Source organism: Eumetopias jubatus, unplaced genomic scaffold (assembly GCF_037043125.1).
Source record: "Eumetopias jubatus isolate StellerSeaLion01/CBP00866 unplaced genomic scaffold, mEumJub1_p1.0 scaffold_11, whole genome shotgun sequence".
In the NCBI taxonomy this organism is placed as follows: Eukaryota; Metazoa; Chordata; class Mammalia; order Carnivora; family Otariidae; genus Eumetopias; species Eumetopias jubatus.
In genome coordinates, this window is record NW_028274817.1 from 120,384,394 (window position 1) to 120,406,004 (window position 21,611).

Below are 21,611 nucleotides of genomic sequence, written 5' to 3' on the forward strand. Positions count from 1 at the left end.
TTACCCCAGGCCCAGCTTCTCCTTTTTCCGCAGGAAGACAGTAGTTCTAAAATAGTCACTGAAGTTTAACACTGGTACAGAGAGCACGTGCTAATAAGCAGGAGATGTATGGCTGACCAGACGATTATTCAAAACAGATTTCGTTGCCTTCTTCCTCTAAGGTTGAACGTGACGCAGCACATAAGGATCCTATAAAAACTGCCCAGCAAAACTACCTTTTGTGCCCTGACTTGGAATTTAATAAAACACCTGCAGTTCCATGGCACCGAATCCCTTTGAGGCGATCTTTTTCTCTGTGCTTCCCAAAGTTGGTATGGAAGTAAGTCATCTCAGGCCAGCTGGAGACATGGGAGGAGCAGGGCAGGGGGCAGCCTGGAGCAGAAGGTACAGGAAGGAAGAACCATGCCCACAGAACACGGCAGGCTCTCAGCTCCTAGGAACCCGGGAACGAGAAGGGACCCAGCAGGGTGACAAAGGGTGCCACAGGACACACTGGCAGATCAGCAGGAACTATCTTCTCTTAAGAGATTCCTATGAAGCAGAGCCCTGGGGGTCCTGCCCTCTCCACCCATGCCCAGCTTCCTACCAGATCTATCAGATGAGAACTTCTTTCACCAGAAAGTTCCACCAACTGGCCCAGAACCAGCACACCTTCTCGGTTTTGAGCCAAGCCTCCAGCCATCCTGTGGAATTAAGGGTATACAAGGTAGGGGGAAAACGGGCGGATAACGTATTCCTTTAGAGTGGAAACAACATTCCACGTTAACATGATTAAAGGGATGTTTCAAGGAAGCACCAACAGTGCTCTGTCCATCAGAAGAAACTGAAAAGAAATACTAAGTGCCCAGCTCCATGGCCTACATGCAAATGCTGAGGTGCCCTGCCCCCTGGCACAGAAGAAACAGGCAGACGAAATGTAACCTCCTGAGAGGCCAAACAACATGGCAAGTCTTGGTGCTGGTACTTCAGGAGGGCCAGGCCATCCTGCAACGTGCGTGAGCATGATGAAGGGCAGTCTACTACACATTTAACAAATGCCCTACACCGAACAATCTGGCGAAGGGGGAGCAGGGAGCTGAGGCTGGCTGATTCTCTATGGAGCCGCTGGATTCTCTGTTTTAATGACACCTGTCCATTTGGTCAGGTCATCAGTCACCTCTAACTACTGCTCTGTCATGTAGTTATTTGTTTTTTGGGGAGGAGGAGCTTATCAGAACCCCTGGGTAGCTTGAGGGTAGGGGTCTGCATTTTGGAGGGGTTTTGTTTGTTGGTTTTTAGAAAGCTTTCTTGCTGTCTTGCAGGATGCCTCAAGAATCACTGGTCCAGATCTGTGGTTCTTGAGCATGGCTGCTAATCAAACCCACCAGGACTGTAAAAAACAAATGGACACCAGTTGCGAATTGTCATGTCTGCTAAGGGTCCAGTATCCAGAATGTAGAAACAAATTGTCAAATTTAACAACAAAAAGGCACACAACCCAATGTAAAAACAGGCAAGAGACTTGAATAGATATTTCTCCAAGGTATACAAATGGCCAACAAGCACATGAAAAGATACTATCATTAATCATCACGGAAATGCACATCAAAACCACACTAGGGGGCGCCTGGGTGGCTCAGCCGCTTAAGCGGCTGCCTTCGGCTCAGGTCATGATCCTGGGGTCCTGGGATGGAGCCCCAAGCCCTCATCGCATCGGGCTCCCTACTCAGCAGGGAGTCTGCATCTCCCTCTCTCTCTGCCTGCCACTCCCCCTGTTTGTGCTCTGTCAAATAAATAAATAAAATCTTAAAAAAAACACCACCACCACAATAGATACCACTGCATCCCCCCTCCGCCCCCAGGATGGCCATTTTTTTAAAAAGCAAACAAAAAACAGAAAACAACAAGAACTGAAGTGGACATGGAGACACCGGAACCCTCCTACACTGCCGGTAGGAATGGAAAATGGTTCAGTGGCTCCTCAGAAAGTTAAACATAGAATTACCATACGACCCAGCAAATCCAATCCCAGGTACATGATCAACGATACTGAAAGCAGGCCTTCAAACAGATACGTGTAGTGTGTGTTCACAGCAGCCCTATTCACAACAGCCAAACGGTGGAAACAACTCAAATGTCCATCATCGAAGGAAGGGATAAACACAATGTGCTCCTTCCGTACAGTGAAATGGTATTCGGCCATAAAAAGGAACGAAGCCCCCACACGTGCTACAACACGCACGAACCTTGAAAACAGCCCGCTAGACGCCAAAGACCATATATTCTGTGATCCCATTTCTATGCAATGGCCAGAATCGGCAAACAATAGAGGCAGAAAGCAGCCTGGGGCTGAAAGGAGGGAGGAATGGGGAGTGACTGCTTAACGGGTACAAGGTTTTCTTTTCGGTGGTGAAAATATCTTGGAACTAGATAGATATAGTGGTTGCACAACACTGTGAATGTACTAAATGCCACAGACCTAACCATTTAAAATGGTTAGTGGTTAATTTCATGTTATGTGAATTCTACCTCAGTCTTTCAAAATGGGAGAAAAATGGGTTAAAGGGGCTTCGTGGGCCCTGCTGATCAGAATCTCCTAAGGGGGACCCGTGTGTGTGTGTGTGTGTGTGTGTGTGTGTGTGTGTGTGTGTGTGTGTGTGTGTGTGTGTGTAAATGCCAATATACACAAATATACAGCTCCCCGTGTGTGTGTGTGTGTGTGTGTGTGTGTGTGTGTAAATGCCAATATACACAAATATACAGCTCCCCAAGTTAATCTGGCATCTAGGATTGAAAAGCACCAGGCTGGGGCACGTGGATGGCTCAGTTGTTGAGCGTCTGCCTTCGGCTCAGGTCATGGTCCCAGGGTCCTGGGATCGAGCCCCGCATCAGGCTCCCCGCTCCGCGGGGAAGCCTGCGTCTCCCTCTCCCACTCCCCCTGCTTGTGTTCCCCCTCTCGCTGTGTCTCTGTCAAATAAATAAAATCTTTAAAAAAAAAAAAAAAGAAAAGAAAAGCACCAGGTTAGGATACTGGATATGTAAATGTACAACTCTAAATTAACACAGAAATGAGAGAATTTCTGTGGCTAAGACCGCAGGGTTTTACCTGATGTTACACTCATCATGGGTAAAGAGTATGACATGCTGTCCCTCCATCCTTCTGGGAAAAAAATAAAATCAATGCCTTTTTTTAAATATAAATAGATATGTAACACTTGGAAATAAAAAGCGGTGACAAAATCACAGCTACGAGGCACTCGAGAGCCCCATAACCAGGACAATGTGTGGATTTAAAATCAGGCCCCCAGAACAATGGGAGGACCTGGAGTTTAGTCTGTGTAGACGAACGCAAACAGGAGAGGTGTCCTCGATAAGCACTGAGCATGGTGTGCTCATTATGAACACGAAATAAGGGCAAATGTTAATGGCTCTCTTGGGAAGCAACTAAGACCCAAGGGGGTAGGAGAGCCTGAAGCTGCGGCCTGGGCCAGCCCCACGAAAGACGGCTCTCACTCTGAGCCGGCTAACCATCCGTGGCTGGAGATGGCGCCAGCCAGAAAAGGACGTGGCCCCCTGACTGTCGATGGCAACACGCAGTCTGAGATTCCAGAGGAAACCTGAGGAGCCGCCTGGAAACAGAACTATGCCTGTGGCTTCAAGCCTAGGCTGCTCCAGTCCTGTGCACTGCAGGTATTTCAGAAATCTCGTTTTACTAATACTAATCGGAGATGGTGAGACCCTGTTTTATTACACAATTCCACTAGCGTGGAGGTACTTACCATGAGGGACCACTGCACAGAGTATTCATTTGCTCCTTTATAAACAAACTGCACTGCAATTGACACTTTCTCCAGCACTTTCTTTTCCTGCTTCTGGAGAGTTCTGACTTTGATCCTATCTTTCTAGCAAGTATAAGACCTAATTATCAAAAGAGCGATGGCCTGAAGGTCACACTTCTGTCACCTTTACTTGCACAGGAGGAAAAAAGAACTTCACTTCAGTTTCTTTGAAATCCATTCATTAAACACAAAAATGTGTATCAAATTTACTGTAGGGCCACATTTTTGGTGAGGAAAAAAACCCAACCACTTCTTAAACCTCCCAGCTTTGCAAACATGAAAACATGACCAGCCAACTGCTTTATAAAACCAATTCCAGTAACTCATATGCCTGTGGTACCATTATGTCATTGGTCGGCTTCATGGAAAAATTTCGATTTTTTGTTTATTTTCCTAGTTTGGAATATACCAAAGCACCTTCTTCAACTCTGGGTGGAGAGGTAAAGCAACCAAACACCAGTGAAACATGAAGAAGACCACGGGAGGGGCGCCTGGGTGGCTCAGTCAGTTAAGTATCCCACTCCTGATTTCGGCTCAGGTCGTGATCTCGGGGTCATGGGATCGAGCCCCGTGTCGGGCTCCGAGCTCAGTGCAGAATCTGCTTGTTCCTCTCTCTCTGCTCCTCCCTCCACTCACTCTCTCTCTCTCTCAAATAAATAAATAAATAAGATCTTAAAAAAAAAAAAACCACATGGCAAAAAGAGGAAAGACTCAGAGGCACCATCACTGAAGAGCTCACTGGCGACACTGACTAGCTCCTGTGCAATCCAAGTTGTCTCTGAACTACTATGAGTTTGGAGAGTGTTCCAGGAACTGATCTCGCAGCTCAGGGAGGTAGGAGAACCAGCTTAGCTCTTGCCCCTTTCCCCACCACCTGGCTGGGATTAATCCACATGGTTTTATAACCCTGAAAATGACAAAAACAGCCTTTGTCCCCAAAGTGGCATGCCAGGTTGTTATTTTCACTGGTGTAAAAAAGGGATGACAGCCACTCCAACCAATGAAAACGTGGTTACCAAGCACCCCAAAACAGATGGCAAAAAAGTGACAGGTTTCTTCACTTTATACAAGATAAAAATCAGCCCAACTGAAGGAAACACAGAATTTGGATCCCAAATATTTACTGAGCTGGCACTAGATTTCAGACTGAGATGCTGACAATGACTCAGGGGAATCGTGTGTTTTACCAGTTACATGTCTATATCAAACTTTAGAGTGTTTCGTATTTTTAAAGGAGCTGGGTGATATATGGCATAAGAAAAATATTTATAATTTTAAAGGCATAATAAATAATAAGTACACAAATTTGTATTTAAAAATTAAAAGTAAGTATGTCGAAAGCTCCAAGAGAGAGCTGAGTGTTGAGAGTTGCTCAAAGAGGAACTATTGGTTCTGGCCACTGCGGTGGCACTTAAAATGGAAATGCTGCTCTGTCCTTCTCCCCCAGATACACATGTGAATGCAAGAAGCTATTCTTGGTAATCCTCGACATTTTTGTCAATATGCCATCTGCATGGTGACATTTGGGAGGTTTATGATACTGGAGGAGGGAGGGTTTGGTTTCTGATGTCTCGGCTTTTAATACTGAGATTAAGGAGATGACAATCTTGGGTTAACCTGGGCCAGATCAATCACAGAATAATCTACGTGAGATGCCTTCTGAAGCAGCCTACATATGGCAAACAAAATGGCACCACAGTGCTTCTAAAGAAAAGTCACAACAGGAAAAAACTCTGCAGAGTTGGCCACCACGGGCTCGTACCTTATCATTTTAGATCCCAAACCATCCAACCATTAGAAAGCAACTACCCGCCACTTTTTTTAAAGTAATAATAAAACATCAGGTCCTCAACACAAGAATTTGTGACATGAAATGGGCATTCCAAAAGCATATATAAATCTTCTCTAAAGACATACTCTTTAAGTCCACACACAGCTCAACTGTTAAAATAACAAGAACAAAATACATCTGCTGCACAACATTTCCTGTTCCACAGAATTCCTCGTGGCCACCAGGAGCAAAGCTAAGCAACAGCACAGGCCAAAGGCCCAGCTCCTTTGTGCCGATCCAAACATGACAGCCACACTCTCCATCCTGGCCGAACCCTGCTCCTCCAAGCCTGCAAGGGCTCTGAAGCAGGGCCTCAAGAGCAGGGGGGATGCTTTATCAGTGAGCCCCTGGGGCAGGTTCCCAGCCTTGGCGCGGCTGACACACGGGCCAGATCATTCTTTGTGGTGCCGCTGCCCTGTGCACTGTGGGATGCTGAGCGGAGGCCAGCGGGCACGACCGCACCTGTCTCCGGACATTGTCACATGTCCCGTGGAGGGCAAAACCGCCCCTCGCTGACATCCCTTGTTTTAGTGGAGTTGGTGAATCTAAGCGAGGGTGGAAATATCTTTTACAGCTTTGGCCACATGCTGCTAGGAAAATACGTTAACTGTTGAAGTGACTGTGAATTGTTTTTCACTGCCTTCCTCTAACCCCGTCTCCCCCCACTGACATGTGAGCCCCGCAAGAGTGAGAACTTTCCCGAGGCGCTGGGATGGACGTGGACCCGTGCGCTGAGAGGCCCTCCCAAGGCCCAAACAGCACAGTGATTTGGGTAAACTTAATTTTATCCCAAAAGTAAGTTCATCCGTTCAATGTACAGCCAAAAGCTATTAATACGCATACAAAAACTATCTTATAGACATTACACAAGGTTGCTGGGAAGGTGTAGCTGAACATCTTGACCTTGAATCAACTTCACCTATTCTTAATACCTGTTCAATATTAAGTATCCAACATTAACTACGGAACGAGGTCTAATCATATCATGTGAATTCTCTCAGGGTCTCCGACATCCCTCAGTGCTACGAATACCAAGTTCCAGAACCAGATGATACCAAAACCTGGAAATGAATAATTCCGTACATATTTGGGGTACTTTCAGATTTGTATCTAAGCTAACGTGACAATAACAAAAGTTAAACATGAGAAAGCTTTGGGTGTGTTAACACAGTATACAAACAAGCATGACGTCACTCTCGGATTGGCCAAGTAGGGCCCGTGGTCCCAACCTGGCCTGCTTCCCATCTTTATCAATAAAGCTTTACTGAAGCACAGCCAGGCCCATCCACATTTCGGGATTGTCTCTGGCTGCTCCTGAGCTACAACAGCAGAGCTGAGTGGTTGCAACAGACACCCCGTGGCCTGGAAAGCCTAAACAACCTTTTCTCTAGCCCTTTGCCAAAAAAGTTTGATGGCTCTGCTCTAATCTGTTAATTCTCTTCAGTAACATTTCATTTCCAGCAACTTCACTTACCCAGCCACAAAACCAAGAGAAGGCAAAGAACAGCTGCAAGCAGAGAGGAAAAATAGCTATGATGACCTCTGAGCACCTGTCTGTACACTGGTGGGCCTGCAGGGCCACAGAGCTGCGGGGAAAATAACGAAGCAACTCAGAAGCAGAAGTGATATGACGGAGGGAGGAAAGTTTGATAGGCGAAAGAAAAAAGATACCAAAGACTCACAATGCGGAATGACCAATATGATCACAAAAACCAATTAAAATGTGTCTATTATGCACTAGACATTGATCCAAGTGCCCCCATTTTATGGAAGAGGAAACTGAGGCTCAGAGAGTCCAAATACTGCCTTAGGGCACAGATCCAATGGCAGAGCCAGGAGTCAGACTCAAGACCGTCTATGGCTAAAGTTGGGGCTCACCACACTTGGGCGGTCCCTATGGTTAGTGGTACATTCCGGGGCATACCAATGCCCCTGTTCACCCATCCAAACCCTATCAAGAAAATGTCACATTTTAAAATATCTAAGAAACGAGGGGCGCCTGGGTGGCTCAGTCGGTTAAGCGTCTGCCTTCGGCTCAGGTCATGATCCCAGGGTCCTGGGATCGAGTCCCACTTCGGGCTCCTTGCTCAGCAGGGAGTCTCCTTCTCCCTCTGCCCGCCACTACCCCTGCTTGTGCTCTCTCTCTGTCTCTCTCTCTGTCAAATAAATTAAATATATATATATGAAATAAAAAGCATGTACTACAATTTTAAGAGGTTCTTCCAAAAATGTGTGAAAGATAAGAATGCTGATATTTAAAGGCCCAAGTATCAATTGGTCCTTTAGCCACAAACTTCATTTTACTCCAAACACTGCCACGTCATCAGCTATCACATCAACTATTCTAAAACAAATAGCAGTGCTAGTGAGTTATCTCAGAAGATAAATTCCCTTAACCAACTGAGCCACCCAGGCCCTCCAAGCTTTTTAAATTTTATTTTATTTTAAGATTTGATTTATTTATTTGACAGAGAGAGAGAGAGAGCACAAGCAGAGGGAGCGGCAGGCAGAGGGAGAGGGAGATGCAGAGGGAGAGGGAGATGCAGGCTCCCCGCTGAGCAGGGAGCCCGACACAGGGCTCGACCCCAGGACCCCGGGATCCCGGGATCATGACTTGAGCCAAAGGCAGATGCTTAACTGACTGAGCCACCCAGGTGCCCCAAGCTTTTTTTTATTTTTAATGGAAGTATAGTTGACATACAATATTATATCGCATGGACATTCTGAGGAGCCCAGAAGCCCTTTGCACAGTTAGAGGCTGCCAAGTCCAATCTACATAGCCTGGTCTGTCCAACCACCAAAGCAAAGTAACCACTTGAATGTAAAAACAGATTCACTTTAAAAGATTTTTTTTTAAACAATTCTACTGAGGGGGCACCTGGGTGGCTCAGTCAGTTGAACGTCTGGCTCTTGATCTGGGCTCAGGTCATGATCTCCGGGTCCTGGGATCGAGCTCACATCGGGCTCCGCACCCAGCGGGGACTCTACTTGAGGATTCTTTCTCTCCCTCTCCCCGCCACCCTGCTCACGCACTCACTCTCTCTCTAAAATAAATGAACAAATCTTTAAAGTAAATAAATAAGACAATCTTATTGCGGTATAATCTGCATACCATAAAATCCTCCCCTTTTCTATGTGTACAATTCAATAATTTTTAGTAAATTTACCAAGTTGTACAAAACATAATCCAGTTTTAGAACATTCTCATCATCAGGGTAACATCCCTGGTGCCCACTGGCAGTCACTCCCTTTTCCTACCTCCGGCCCCAGGCGACCACTAGTGCACTTTCTAGCTCTATGGATTTGCCTTTGGGGGACATTATGTTGTCCTGTGTCTTTGAGGTTCATCTACCCCTTCCCTTTTCATGTGAAATCTAGCCAGTACTTGGGGACTGTAGTGCCTGCACACCACAGTTTAATGGTGGGATGGGTGTGAGGCTGGGGAAGAGCTGGAGAATGCATAGAAGGTTCTCCACAAATCACTGTTCAATGAATGCCATATGACGTGACTAGCGTAAATGAAATGAAGCCTCAGAGCACTTCTAACAAGTCTGTCAAATGCACAAAAGAAATATGAACACCCACAAAAGAGAGATACAGGAGAAACTTAGAAATATTAGGTTTGAGCTACACAAATACCAACAACTCAACAGTTCTAAAAACTCCTGGAACAGAAAAAAGACATTACTGGAAAAAACTGGTGTAAACCAAATAATGTCTGGAGTTCTAGTAACAGAACAAAACTGGCTACTTAGCGTTGACAAATATATATGGTGATATAAGATGTTAACAATGGGGGAAACTGTCTTATCTTCACAACTTTTCTGTAATTCTAAAACATTCCAAAATAGATGTGTATTAAAACCAACCAACCAACCACTGGTTTGCATTCATCCCATGCCTATGACGATCTCCTGAAGCAAACGTGGAAAAAAAACAGCACTACAGAGGAAACAAATGCACATAAGCAGCACTATAATTATAGTATTCATATAATCGTAAATATCAAGAGGCAATCTAAATGGTCAGAAACAGAGGACTATTTACTGAACGATGGTACAGCTGCCCGGGGGCGACCTACAGCCCCAACAATAAGAACGTGAACGATGGAAGCTACAGACACACATGAGTGATGACACCTCTGCTGGTTGCAAATAACAGAAACCCCAGTTCAACCAGCTTTGAAGGATAAGTAGACGTTGCCATTTCACATTTCATATTAAGAAAAGGTGCTGCAGGCAAGTAGCTCTAGAACCTTCAGTCAGCCACCACCCACCTTACCAAGGATGCAGCCTCTCCCCTCTGCCACCCTCAGCTTCTCAGCCAGCTCCCTCCCGGGTTTTGTGGCAGCTCCGAATTTTGGCGGAGATAGGACATCAATCAGCAGGGAGAGGAGTTCCTTCCATGTAGGTCCATGGGAACAAAGGGCCTTGTCCTCAACTGCGCCTGTCTCACACCTCCCCCTGTGCTCACTGCACAGCTCTGGGCTGTGTGCTCCTGCCCCAGCCAACCGCAGGCCTAGCTGCTCTCGGACAGGATCAGAGCGGCCTTAGATACCACTGGTATCTGGGGCCAAAGCACCGCTCATTGTGGTGGGGGCTGTCCTATGCATGGTAGGACATTTAACAGCATTCCTGGCCTCTATCTCCTAAATGCCAGTTGCACCCCATCCCCACCCCCAGTTACGACAATCAAAAATGTCTCCAGACACTGCCAAATGGCCCTGGGGCGGGGGGAGGGGAGAGGGGGACGGAATCACTCCTAGGTGAGACCCACTGGCTTTGAGCAAGCAGGACTTCGCCAGGAGCTGCAGAGAAGGTCACATCCCCTGAGTCAAGACAAGGGTGGCCACGCCAACAAAATGTGGGCTCTGAGCGCTGACCAAGAGGACCGCTCTTGAGAACTCCAGAATATATGAGAAAAACTAAGTGAAATACAGAAATACACAGATACGTAAAACCTGTTTCGACATGCATAATTGCATTCAACATTTATTGAGGACCCACAATGTGCTCGGTACCGTGTAGAAAAAGCAGAGTAAAATCTAAGTAAGTTAAAGGAAAGGAAATGGTTTAAATTAAAAAAAACAAAAAACAAAACTATAACTGCTTGGTCCCTTCACTCTCTGATTCGTTTTTTTTTTTTTTTCCTTTTTTAACTTTTTATTTTGAAACAATCATAGATTCACAGAAAGTTGCCAAGAAATGTATGGGGAGTGTCCTTCACCCAGTTTCCCCCCAGGGTCACATCTGGCATAATAACCACGGCACAAAGCCCGACCAGGTAACTGACATTGGTACACTCCACGCAGCTTCCTCGGAGTTCACGTGTGTGCGTGAGCGGCTGTACATATTACGTACTAGTTCCATGCCGTTTGATCACATTTGTACCTTCCATAACGACAATCAAGATCTAGAAATATCCCACAAGCCTCCCTCGAGCGACTTTTAGAGCCACATCTACCCCTGCCCCCCATCCCTAACCCTTGGCAACTACTGATCTGTTCTCCATCACTCTAACATTATTTTAAGAATGCTATATAAACAGAATCATACCAATTTCCTTCTGTGTGTTGTGTTGCCTGGAATCATATGGTGGTTTGGGGTTTGACCGCCTCTCAGTTTGCTCTGACAAGCAACAGGCTAATAAAGGGCTCTGAGTAATACTGGTCCCAGAGGGTCTTTTCTACACCTCCAGGTCTGCGAAGGGGGACGTGGAAGGGTAGGGAACAGCTGGATTTCTTCTTTCCATCTGCATGTTCTAAGCAGGCACTTATGTGCACACACACACATTACCCTTAATGGGCCTTCCTTTAAAGCCCACTGAAGTTCATAAAGTACATGTGGGGGGGGGGGAGCATTTACCCAGGAGCACAAAAGAACAAGTCCCTTACTCAAATTCTCCCAGGAACTAAATAAAGCTTTTTGTACCTTTAAGCCTTAGCTTTTTTTTTTTAAGATTTTATTTATTTATTTGACAGAGAGAGAGGGAACACAAGCAGGGGAAGGGGCAGAGGGAGACAGAGAAGCGGGCTCCCTGCTGAGCAGGGAGCCCGATGTGGGGGCTCAATCCCAGAATCTGGGATCACGACTTGAGCCCAAGGCAGATGATTAACCAACTGAGCCACCCAGGTGCTCCTAAACCTTAGGTTTTTTAACTGTGTATTCTTTCTAGCTTTACTGAGATATAATTGACATATGACATTGCGTAAGTTTAAGGTATACAATATGACAATTTGATACTTATATTGCAATATGATTATCACCACAGCATTAGCTAACACCTCTATCACATTACATATTTACCATTTTCTTTTTGTGCTGACGACATTTAGGATCTACTCTCTTGACGACATTTAAGATCTACTCTCTTAGCAATGTGAGGATACAATACGGTACTGTTAACTATAATCACAATGCTGTGCACTAGATCCCCAGAATTAAATGTGTATTTTTAATGAAAATCTTTTTTCTTTCTTTTTTTTTTTCAGAAGGAGAGAGAAACAGAGAGAGAGCACTGGGGGTGGGGGCAGAGGGAGAGGGAGAGAGAATCTTAAGCAGGCTCCCTAACACGGGGCTCAATCTCACGGCCCCGAGATCATGACCTGAGCCGAAACAAAGAGATGCTTAGCTGACTGAGCCACCCAGGTGCCCCTAATGAAAATCTTTCCAAATGTGGTTATTTTCCTGGCTCCTTAGTCTTAATTTACATATTATTTAAATGATCTCAACTAACTTTCCCTGGTTGTCTTACAACAGATACAACATCCTTTTTGAAGACGTTTCTATGGAGGGGTTCCTTGACTAAAACGTCCCCACTGGCTTTTATGATTCCAAGCCCCTTTCCTCTAGGTGGTTAGACTTCCCACTGGGGTCTTCGGGTCTTACCCTGTGCCCCACCCCCCTGCACACCCACTGACCAACGGTTACCTTAAATGAATCCTGTACTCTAAGATCTGGGGTCAGCAAACATTTTCCGTAAAGAGCCAGACGGTAGTATTTTCAGCTTGGTGGACCACACAGTCTCGGTCCAGCAACTTAAGTCTGTCCTTGTTCAGTTACAGCTCGAAAGCAGCCACAGCATGTGGACCTAAGCTCCAATAACACTTTATGCACGGACACTGAAATGTGAATTTCACAAAACACTACTCTTCTTTTTATTCTTCTTCAGCCACTTAAAAATGGAAAGCCCACTCTTCTCCTGCAGGCTGGATAAAAACAGGCGGTGGGCTACTGATGGCCAGCCCTGTCCTAGGATCTCCTAGGGCCAGCCATGACGCTCAGGAAACAATTTACACAGGAACATTGGTTCATCGACGAACAAGTATCGTCGTCCCCCTTGTCCGTGTGAGAAAATCGAGGCACAGGGACATTCGGGGCCTCGCACGGCAGCATGGCGCAGGGGGGCAGGAACTCAGCTGGGGCGTCGGCCTCTGGCCCCCCACCGCCCTCCGGGGAGGCACACTGGTAACCACTCGGGCCACTGGCTTCTTACTCCGCAGACACGCTCTCTGCTTCCCCGGCAGCGTTTGCAGCTCCTTGAGGGAAAGGACTAGGTGACGTTCGTTTGTTATTCTCCATGGCACCCGGCACAGGCGTAGCATCTAGATTATTAAAAAGTCTTACTACATATTAGCTTTTTGACTCCCCATCCCTAATGATAAAAAGAAATGTGGAAGATTTTATACTTCTCTCTTTCTCAAAGGAACGAATCAAAGGCTAAGTTAAGGAACAAACAAAAGCTGGACTCTTTTTTTGGATGGTCAATTGATTTTTCTTAGAGTGTGCTGGCTGCTCCCATGGGCACAGTTCACACAGCTGCCCTCAGTTAGGATCACGTGAGGGCATGTCCCTGTACTAAACCAAAAGAAGCATAAAACCAGACCCCTACAATGGGGATGAACCTCAAAAACATTAGGCTAGATGAAAGAAGCCCCACACAAAAGGCCACATATCCCACAATCCCATTTAGATGGAGCGCCCAGAACTGGCAAAGCCAGAGAGAGCGAAAGTGGCCTGGGGAGGTGGGGGGGGAGGGGCTGTGGGGAGGGGGAAATGGGGAGTGGCTGCTTCATGGGGACGGGGTTTCCTTCGGGGGTGAAGGAAATGTTCTGGAACTGGACAGAGGGGGCAGGTGCACAACACTGTGACCACTAAACGCCACGGAGTCGCTCACTTCAAAATGAGTAATCTTGTTATGTGAAATTGACCTCAGCAAAAAAAAATTTTCAAGAATGGTGGTAGATCTGTATACTCCAATAGTGGAAAGAACACCCAGTCATATTAAATGGAAGTGTCAAGTCACGGGGGAAAACAAGTTGACGGTATGATCCCATTTACGTAAAATCCCAAGACAGAGGTCCAGCTTTACGCACACGTATCTAGGTAGAGTGTAGAGAAGGGACGAGAAGGACACACAGCAAGCTGTTATGGGAGCTTCCCTCTGGGAAGGGGCAGATGGGGATTTCCATGTGTTCTGCATATTCATGCACTGTTTCCTTCTCATGTGGCAACAATGCTTCAGCGGGTTCCCCATGTCATAGAAAAAACACTCCAGGTCCCCGTGGACCTGAACATTTCAAAGGGCAGCTGTGCACGGGAGCCCAGCGCCAAGCGAGGACTAAGAATTGCCATGATGCCAAACCAGTAATTTGCACGGAGTTTCCCACTGCTTCGGCTGCATCTGTCAGTTGATCAGTCATATGAAGTGCATTACTTCACAAAAAAGTCCCACAGGCTTCGGAAGGACGGCATCCCCCCGTCCTTAAAAACGTCCGTTTTCTCTGAGAAGTGGGCCAGTGTGTGTGAGGGGCATTTCTGGACGAGAGAGAATGGAGGCGGGGCGCAAACGTGTGTAGCGGCAGCCAGGCCACCCCTGCACTGGTCTCGGAGGGCCAGGCCCCAGCACGGCCCGTCGGGCCACGAAGCCCCGAGCTCCCCCATTCCAAACCCTCACGGGCTTCACCTAAGCTCGCCCGTCCGTCCCAGGCTAACGGATACTGCCCTGCATGAACGGACACCTGGGGAAAAAGGGCAAGGAAACATTTTCACTAGAGCCGGGATAAGCAGTTCGCAAGCAGTTTGCAACCAAGAGCTATCTGTTGCAATTCTGCAGTGCCGAGCACAGGGGCAGAACTGCAAATGTCCACCTCAGATCAACATCGGAACCCTGTACTGAGTCGTGACACCATCTTTAGAAACCAGAATCCACTCGAGGCTCGTGCTAGGGAACAGAATCTGAAGCCTGAAATGCGGGGCTCCCTGGGCACCACGTGCAGAGGGCCCTGGGACTCTGGGGGACCCCTGGCGCCCGGCTCTAGCTATCGGGGAGCCAGAACAAGCAGCAAGCGAATGAGAACAGACAACAGCTGATCCGAGCCGCCCAAGAGCTCGTGTCGCTCACGGACTACACTAGGCCGTGTTTACATGCTGTCATTGTAAACACGGGAACGGTCATTTTTCCGTGAGTAGAACAGCTGGAGTTGACACAGTACAATTCAAGCCACGCCTGCTTCCTCTACTCCGCGCGGAACACCTGGACGAGGGGGGCACTTCGGGGCGGCTTCCAAACCGTGCCCCAGCCACACAGCGGAGCGGCACTTGGCAACGAAAAGGCATGAAGCACCAATCTACACTGCGACACGGATGGACCTTGAAGAGATCACGCTGAGCAAAATAAGCCAGACACAGAGGGCCACAGAGTATATGATGCCACTTAGATGAAATGTCTAGAACAGGCAACTCTACAGAGAAAGCACAAGAGCAGTTGCCAGGGGCTGAGGGGGGTGGGGAGTGACTGCTAATGGCTCTAGGGTTTCTTTCTGGGGTGACGGGAAAGTTCCGGAATTAGACAGTGGTGATGGTGGCACAAGCCTGTGAATACACTAAAAACCACTACACTGTGCACTTTAAAATGGTACATCTCATGCTATGGAAATCTTATCTCAATTTTTTTTTAAGTGAGGATAATTTTCAGGGCGAATCCAGTTGATCCATACACTCAGAGGCCTCCCCCACGGTGGAGACGGCCGCCTTCCCGTGGGACAGGGCTCCTAGCGGCAGTAAGAGCTCATCCGGCCCGGTGGCTCTCCAGTGTCCTGACGGAACTCCAAACGGCCTGCAGAGGCCGTACTCACCTTGCAGGGCTCTGTCTCCCGGTGGCGCCGCTCAGAAGCTCTCCAGGCTTGGGCAATGGCCGGCCCACCCACCCACCCAAGTGCAGGGCTTGCTGTCTGGGGGCTGCCCTAACCTGCTCCCTTTCTCCTTCCCTCTCATTTCCTTAGCCCCTTGGGCGTTAAAGAAATAAAAAAGAGGACCCGCCATTTAGAAGACACTGGAGATTCCACAGCTGCACAAGCACCCTTTGAAGATGCGAGGTGTGAAAGCCCCATGGGGCAGGGACTTGTCTGATGGCGCTCGCCGCTGGAGCCGAACCCTGAAGGAGCACCTGGGACGGAGGCTGTGCAACAGTTGTGGAAAGAATGAAAGAATGAATGAATGAACAAATACACAGAGGTAGGATACTTAAAAGTAGGTGGGATTTGGGCAGCTGAGTGGCATACCACAAAGAGTACCGGGTCCCAGCCAGAAGACTCCGCTCCAGTCCCTGTCCTTCCAACTGCCTGCAGGACGTCCCCATAGCTGTGGCCTGCACTGCAAAATGAGGAGCTTGCACAAGACAGTCCAAGCTCCCAAGCTGAGGGTTCCAAGCTCTGTGTGGTCTTGCCCAAGTCTCACCTCCCTCACACAAAGATGCTGGCTCAGTGAAATTGACCTCAGTGATTCCGAACAGCCCGCGGGCACTTCCTGCCTCCAGCACTTTCTTCACATTCCTCCTTCTCCTCCCCAGCTCCCAGAAAGCCCAGGAGAAACCCTCAACGGAGGAAATCGATGGAAGAAAATAAAGACACGCCCCCCCCCACTCAAATGAGCCCTCCCTCCTTTTCTCAGAAGCCATCACCACCTCATGACCACTGTCTTCATTTTGTATGTCTGTCTTCCAACTCCCAGAAAACCTGGGTTTCCATCCGCCTTCCCAGAGCACAGGAGGCCAACGATCTCTGTAAATATTTCTTCATTTTACTGGATTTAAATGGGAACAACTGAATTCAGGAGAATTTAACTGTGCTTTATTCCATCAGAGTAATTTTACTGAATGTACTGGAAAGGCAACCAACACTACCAAAGGACCTAGACTAGAAGAAGCTCACCAGGCTCACCAGGTGGCTTTTAACGTTTAACGCTTGAGCCGCGGGTTCCTGAGGCAGAACCTACCAGAGGAGGTGGAACACGTTATTTCCACTTCCAAAATCAGAGTGAAAAGGGAGGAAAGGAAACTTAGAGATTTCTAAACATCCGGGATCTATTTTCAGAAATGACTTTTCCATTCACTTTTCTTAAAAAAAAAAAAAAAAGATACTAGGCCAAGAATAGACCAAGAAATGATTGTTTATCATCTAAATGGACAAAGATTCTTCCAGGAGCCCACCCTTTATGGCCTTAAAAGCAAGACACTCCCCCATGTTCTTACAAACAGTACCAATAATCTTAAAATATGAAAAACGGAGAAATCATTGTCTGTTTATCAGAAAGTTTGTATAATCCAGAAATAGAGTCTGTGGAGTAAATATAGTAAACCTCCTATTAATTAATACTAAATAAAGGTCGCAAGAAGGTGGCAATGATGTCATCCGGCTCTGTCATATGGGGCTCCAGCCTGGCAAATTCCCAAACCATGGATTTGTTTTCTCCATAAAACAGCCTGTTCAAAGGAATAGTAATGTACCACAGAATTTCTCCAATTGGAGGTCAAATCCCATCTCGAGAACAAATGGGTCCCTAAAAGTTTATGTCATGATATAATGTGGGCCGTCCACCATCATCAGGATTATTTATATTCTGCTTTGATCTCAAATGTGATATGGTCCTTAAGCTGCTCGAGGTTGGCATTCCAGTATTGTAATCTCAACGGAGCTCCAAGAAGCAGAACATGAAGTTTCATTCAGTCCATCTATAGGGTAACATCAACACAATCGCACAAGAAGCACACATATGCCCAACTGTCAAAGGCACTAAATTCTTCCAAAGGAGGTAAAAATGTTCTTCCCACGTTTTCTGCCTAACTAGCAAATATCTTTGTATAGAGTGGTCACTGAACTACGAATTAATATACGTAGAATACATACATGCAACTAATGGAAACCACACAAGACTCACCCGAAGAAACTACCAGCCATAGGAACAATCAACTTTATATTTTCTTAACAAGGTCTTTGGGTACGATTCGCAGGAAACTATGAAAATTATACAGACAGTACTGATCTGTGGAGATAGTGAATTGAAGCCTAAGGCGGGTTCAAAATCAAACCAAAAAAACTTTGTTTTGAAAATACTGAGTTTTTTTATACATCTGTAGCCACATCTGTAAAGATTATTTCCTTAGGCTTGCAACCTTTTGGTTTTGACCTGAGAAAGAAATTACAACTCCAGTAATTCACCAATACACCCTGAGCTGCCAATATCAAATGCTGTTAAACACAACATTGAATGGAATCACTATAAAACTCTATAAGAGATTATTTACAACCCTTGGCCCTCAGTTACTTTCCTTATAGGAGCATATCTTACGCTATTATAGATTTTACTAAACTGTATATGAAATAATGTTTTAAGTCAGCAACAATTTTCGCCTCACCTACTACATTCATTTATTCCTTCCTAATTTCATTTTCTTTAAAAAACCTATTTATTTATTTATTTATTTGCCACTCTCCTATCATTTCTCTGTTTGGAAGCTGGAGAAAGTCCCTGAACACCGTCTTCCAGTTGTATGAATTAAACACAACTCAAAAAGGGTTTTAACTGTCAGATGCACATGGAGAAAATGTGCTCCGACAGTTTTTTCCATATAATAAAAATCAATTGCAACTTTAAAGGATAATCAGTCACCCATAAAAATCGGCAAGATTCTGTTTTGAAAGAGGAAGAAGAATGGCTATTATACCATTCGCCATTTACACCCTTCCGTAGACTCCACTTAAATGTTTGTGGCTTGCTGAGCATTCCATACATATTTCGGGCAAGGTATTATGGGAGCTGAAGTGCAAGCTGTCCCCTGCTGAATTTTCACTCACTATAAAAACAATGTCTCATAAAAGTATACACATGTTTTTACTTTATAAAAAATGTAAAATATGCACTTTTGTTCACTCCATCAACACTTTTAGCATTAGAAACGGGACTTTCAAAAAAATCTGTAACGTGAGTGATATCTGAAAAGGGTGAAAATGTGATTCAGTAACACAAACGGATTTCTGGAAAAAAGAACATAGGAAATGTGTATGAAACACACAGAAAAGAAGATTCTACAAGCTGGCTCCTGTGGGGTCTGCTCACCTATGTCCTGGGTCATACCATTAAAATGGAAAGTTGCACATTTATATTTTTCATCTTGAATCCCCACTGCAATGTAACCACAACTGTTTTATATTACTCTCATAAAATGAGCCTTAGCCTTTTCTAAGCCAAACAGGATTTTTAATTGGTTCATTTTCCAGTTGTTTGGGTTTTTAACAGACATACAGCATAAAAGGGCACTACGTTCCAAGCAGTTCTACCAATTCCAGAACCATCCAAGGCTTGATCAAACAGCTGTAGCTCTAGCCTTTGGTTAAAATTATATGATCTCACCTGATTTTCAAAATAACTAAGCATCTTTTTAACCCATAAAACTGCTAGGATTTATCTAAGTTTCTGAGCCCCGAAGTTAGCTGTGTTCAGGGAGAATGTCAGGGAAACAATCGTTTTGCTTTGTTTTGTTTTTCCCTATCTGAACCCAGAGAGATCCTTCAAACAATAATTCAACAGCTTCCCTCCTCCAAAGTTTATTTTCAAACGCCAGGGCCATGCAGCGCCGCCTTTCCTGTGCAGGTAAGGAGGAGGCAGGAGAAATGTCATCACACTGAGTCTTTTCAAGTCTTTAAAATCACTGGGAAGCCTGCAGCATTTCCTTTCTGGAACCCAGGCCCAGCGCAGGGAGAAGTTGCTCCCAAGAGGACAAGATACCAGCTAACCACTAGAAACACTTGGTTTCAACAGAATTCCCAATTACACACACACACACACACACACACACACACACACACGCATCTCTCCCAAAAAAGTGGAACCACTGAAACCAGCCATCACACAGAAAGCTAAGGAAAAGCATCATTACACGAACTTAATTAAATGCAATCTGGTAGTGCTAAAAGATTCCATTTTTTTACTCCATGGGATATAGTCACATGAATAATAAGACAACTTAGCGCCCTATTCACATCTTGCAAGAAAAGGAAACCTGAAATTCAACTTTTGTTTTTCGTTTACTCCAAAAGCATATGGGTCTAACCATATTCCATTCTGGCTGCAGTACACTAGGCTATTTCAATTAGAATTTTAACTCAGTATTTTTTTTAAAAGGTGCTAAAGAGCAACCATCATAGTCTGGGAGCAGGCTCTCCCAACTCCAAAAGAACTGGAAATCCCTGAAAGTGGCCCATCTGGCACCAGTCTTTGGATGGAAACTAGGCTGAGCCCGCCAGACAAGGAACCCACACCACGAAGCTGGAGCGCACGTTTACGCTCCAAGATGACAGCTCATCTGGCCACCGCGGGGCCGAGGGCGGTGGGCCGCTGAGGCCCGGGAGGGATGGGCGAGGCCGCGGCGGAAAAAGGAAAAGAGGGCCATCCGTCAGCCCTGGGAGAGGAAATTCCAGGCGCCCAGCTTCCAGGCGCCGGTCAGCGGGTGACGTGAGGGAACCAAGTCACTATCTCGGCCCCGCAGCGGGGGCCGGGAGGCGGCCGGGGCTCCGCACTCCGGGGGCTCGAGGCCGGAGAAGGGGCGCCTCGATCCTCGTCCAAGGCCCCAGGGTAGAGGCGTGGGGCGCCCGGATCGTGGCCGGCGCCCCGAAGACACGCGATCTTCGCCCAGACCCGGAGGCCTCCCGGCGTCCTCGATCCCCTCCCAGAGCCCAAGGGATGGAGCGCCCGGATCCCGGCCCCGGTCCGCACCCCCGCCCTTACCGGTCGCGGGGGTCGATCCACGACGTCTGGCGCGTGTTGTGGTCGATGTAGAAGACGCGGCCGTCGTAGTCGCGCGCCTCCTCCCAGCCGGCGGGCAGCGGCAGCTCGGCGCTCTCCCGGGCCCGCGGCGGCGGCGGCGGCGCGGAGGGCGCGGGGGGCGCGGGGGCCGCGGCAGGGGGCGCGGGCGGTGGCGGCTCCCGAGGGGGCTGCGCGGGCGGCGGCGGCTCCCGCGGGGCCTCCCGCGGCTCTCCCCGCCGCCGCCGCCGGCCGCCGCTCAGCCACGGCATGACCGCACGGGCCCCGCCGCCGCCGCCGCCGCCGCCGCCCGGCCGCCCCGCGCGCGCCGCCTCCTCCGCCAGCACTAAGGCCCGGCGCCCGGGGCGCGGGGGCGGCCGCGGGGAGCCGCCCGCCGCGCCCGGTGCATCCTCCGCCCGGCGCCCGCGCACCGGCGCCCGCCCGCCGCCCAGCCGGCCCTGCGCGTCGTCGCCCGCACTGCCCGCTCGCCCGCCCGGGTCGCTCGGATCGCCGCCACGCGTGGAGTCACAGCCCCGGAGCCGCCACCGCCGCCGCCGCCGCCGCCGCCGCCGCTGCCGGCGGCCCCTCGATTCTCGCGGCGCGCCCGGCCATCTTCGTTCCTCCGCGCGGCCGGGTGGGAGGGGCGGGGCGCGCGCAGGCCCCGCCCCCCGCTGCTCCGCCCCCTCCGCTCGGTCCCCCTCGGCTGCACCGCCTGCCCTGGCTGCTAGTCCTGCAGTCTCCCTCCGCTGCTCCGCCTCCAAGCTCCCCCGGGGCTCCTCTGCTACCCACTCCTCTACCCCCGGGGCCCCCACCTCCTCCTGCTGCTGCTCCTCCGGCTCCCCAGCCGGAGGCTCCTTCTCCCCCAAAGCCGCTGCTCCTCCTCCT

At 48.0% G+C, this 21,611-nt stretch overlaps 1 protein-coding gene across 1 annotated transcript in view; it reads right to left on the bottom strand.

Moving 5' to 3' along the window:
* The window catches only part of WWC3 (WWC family member 3), a 115,774-nt gene extending 94,776 nt beyond the window's left edge, over positions 1-20,998 (bottom strand). Inside the window, exon 1 of the mRNA XM_088028878.1 lies at positions 20,712-20,998. Coding sequence (XP_087885004.1) covers positions 20,712-20,998 — 287 coding nt within the window. The remainder of the gene's footprint in view (positions 1-20,711) is intronic.
* Positions 20,999-21,611: the final 613 nt, after the last annotated feature.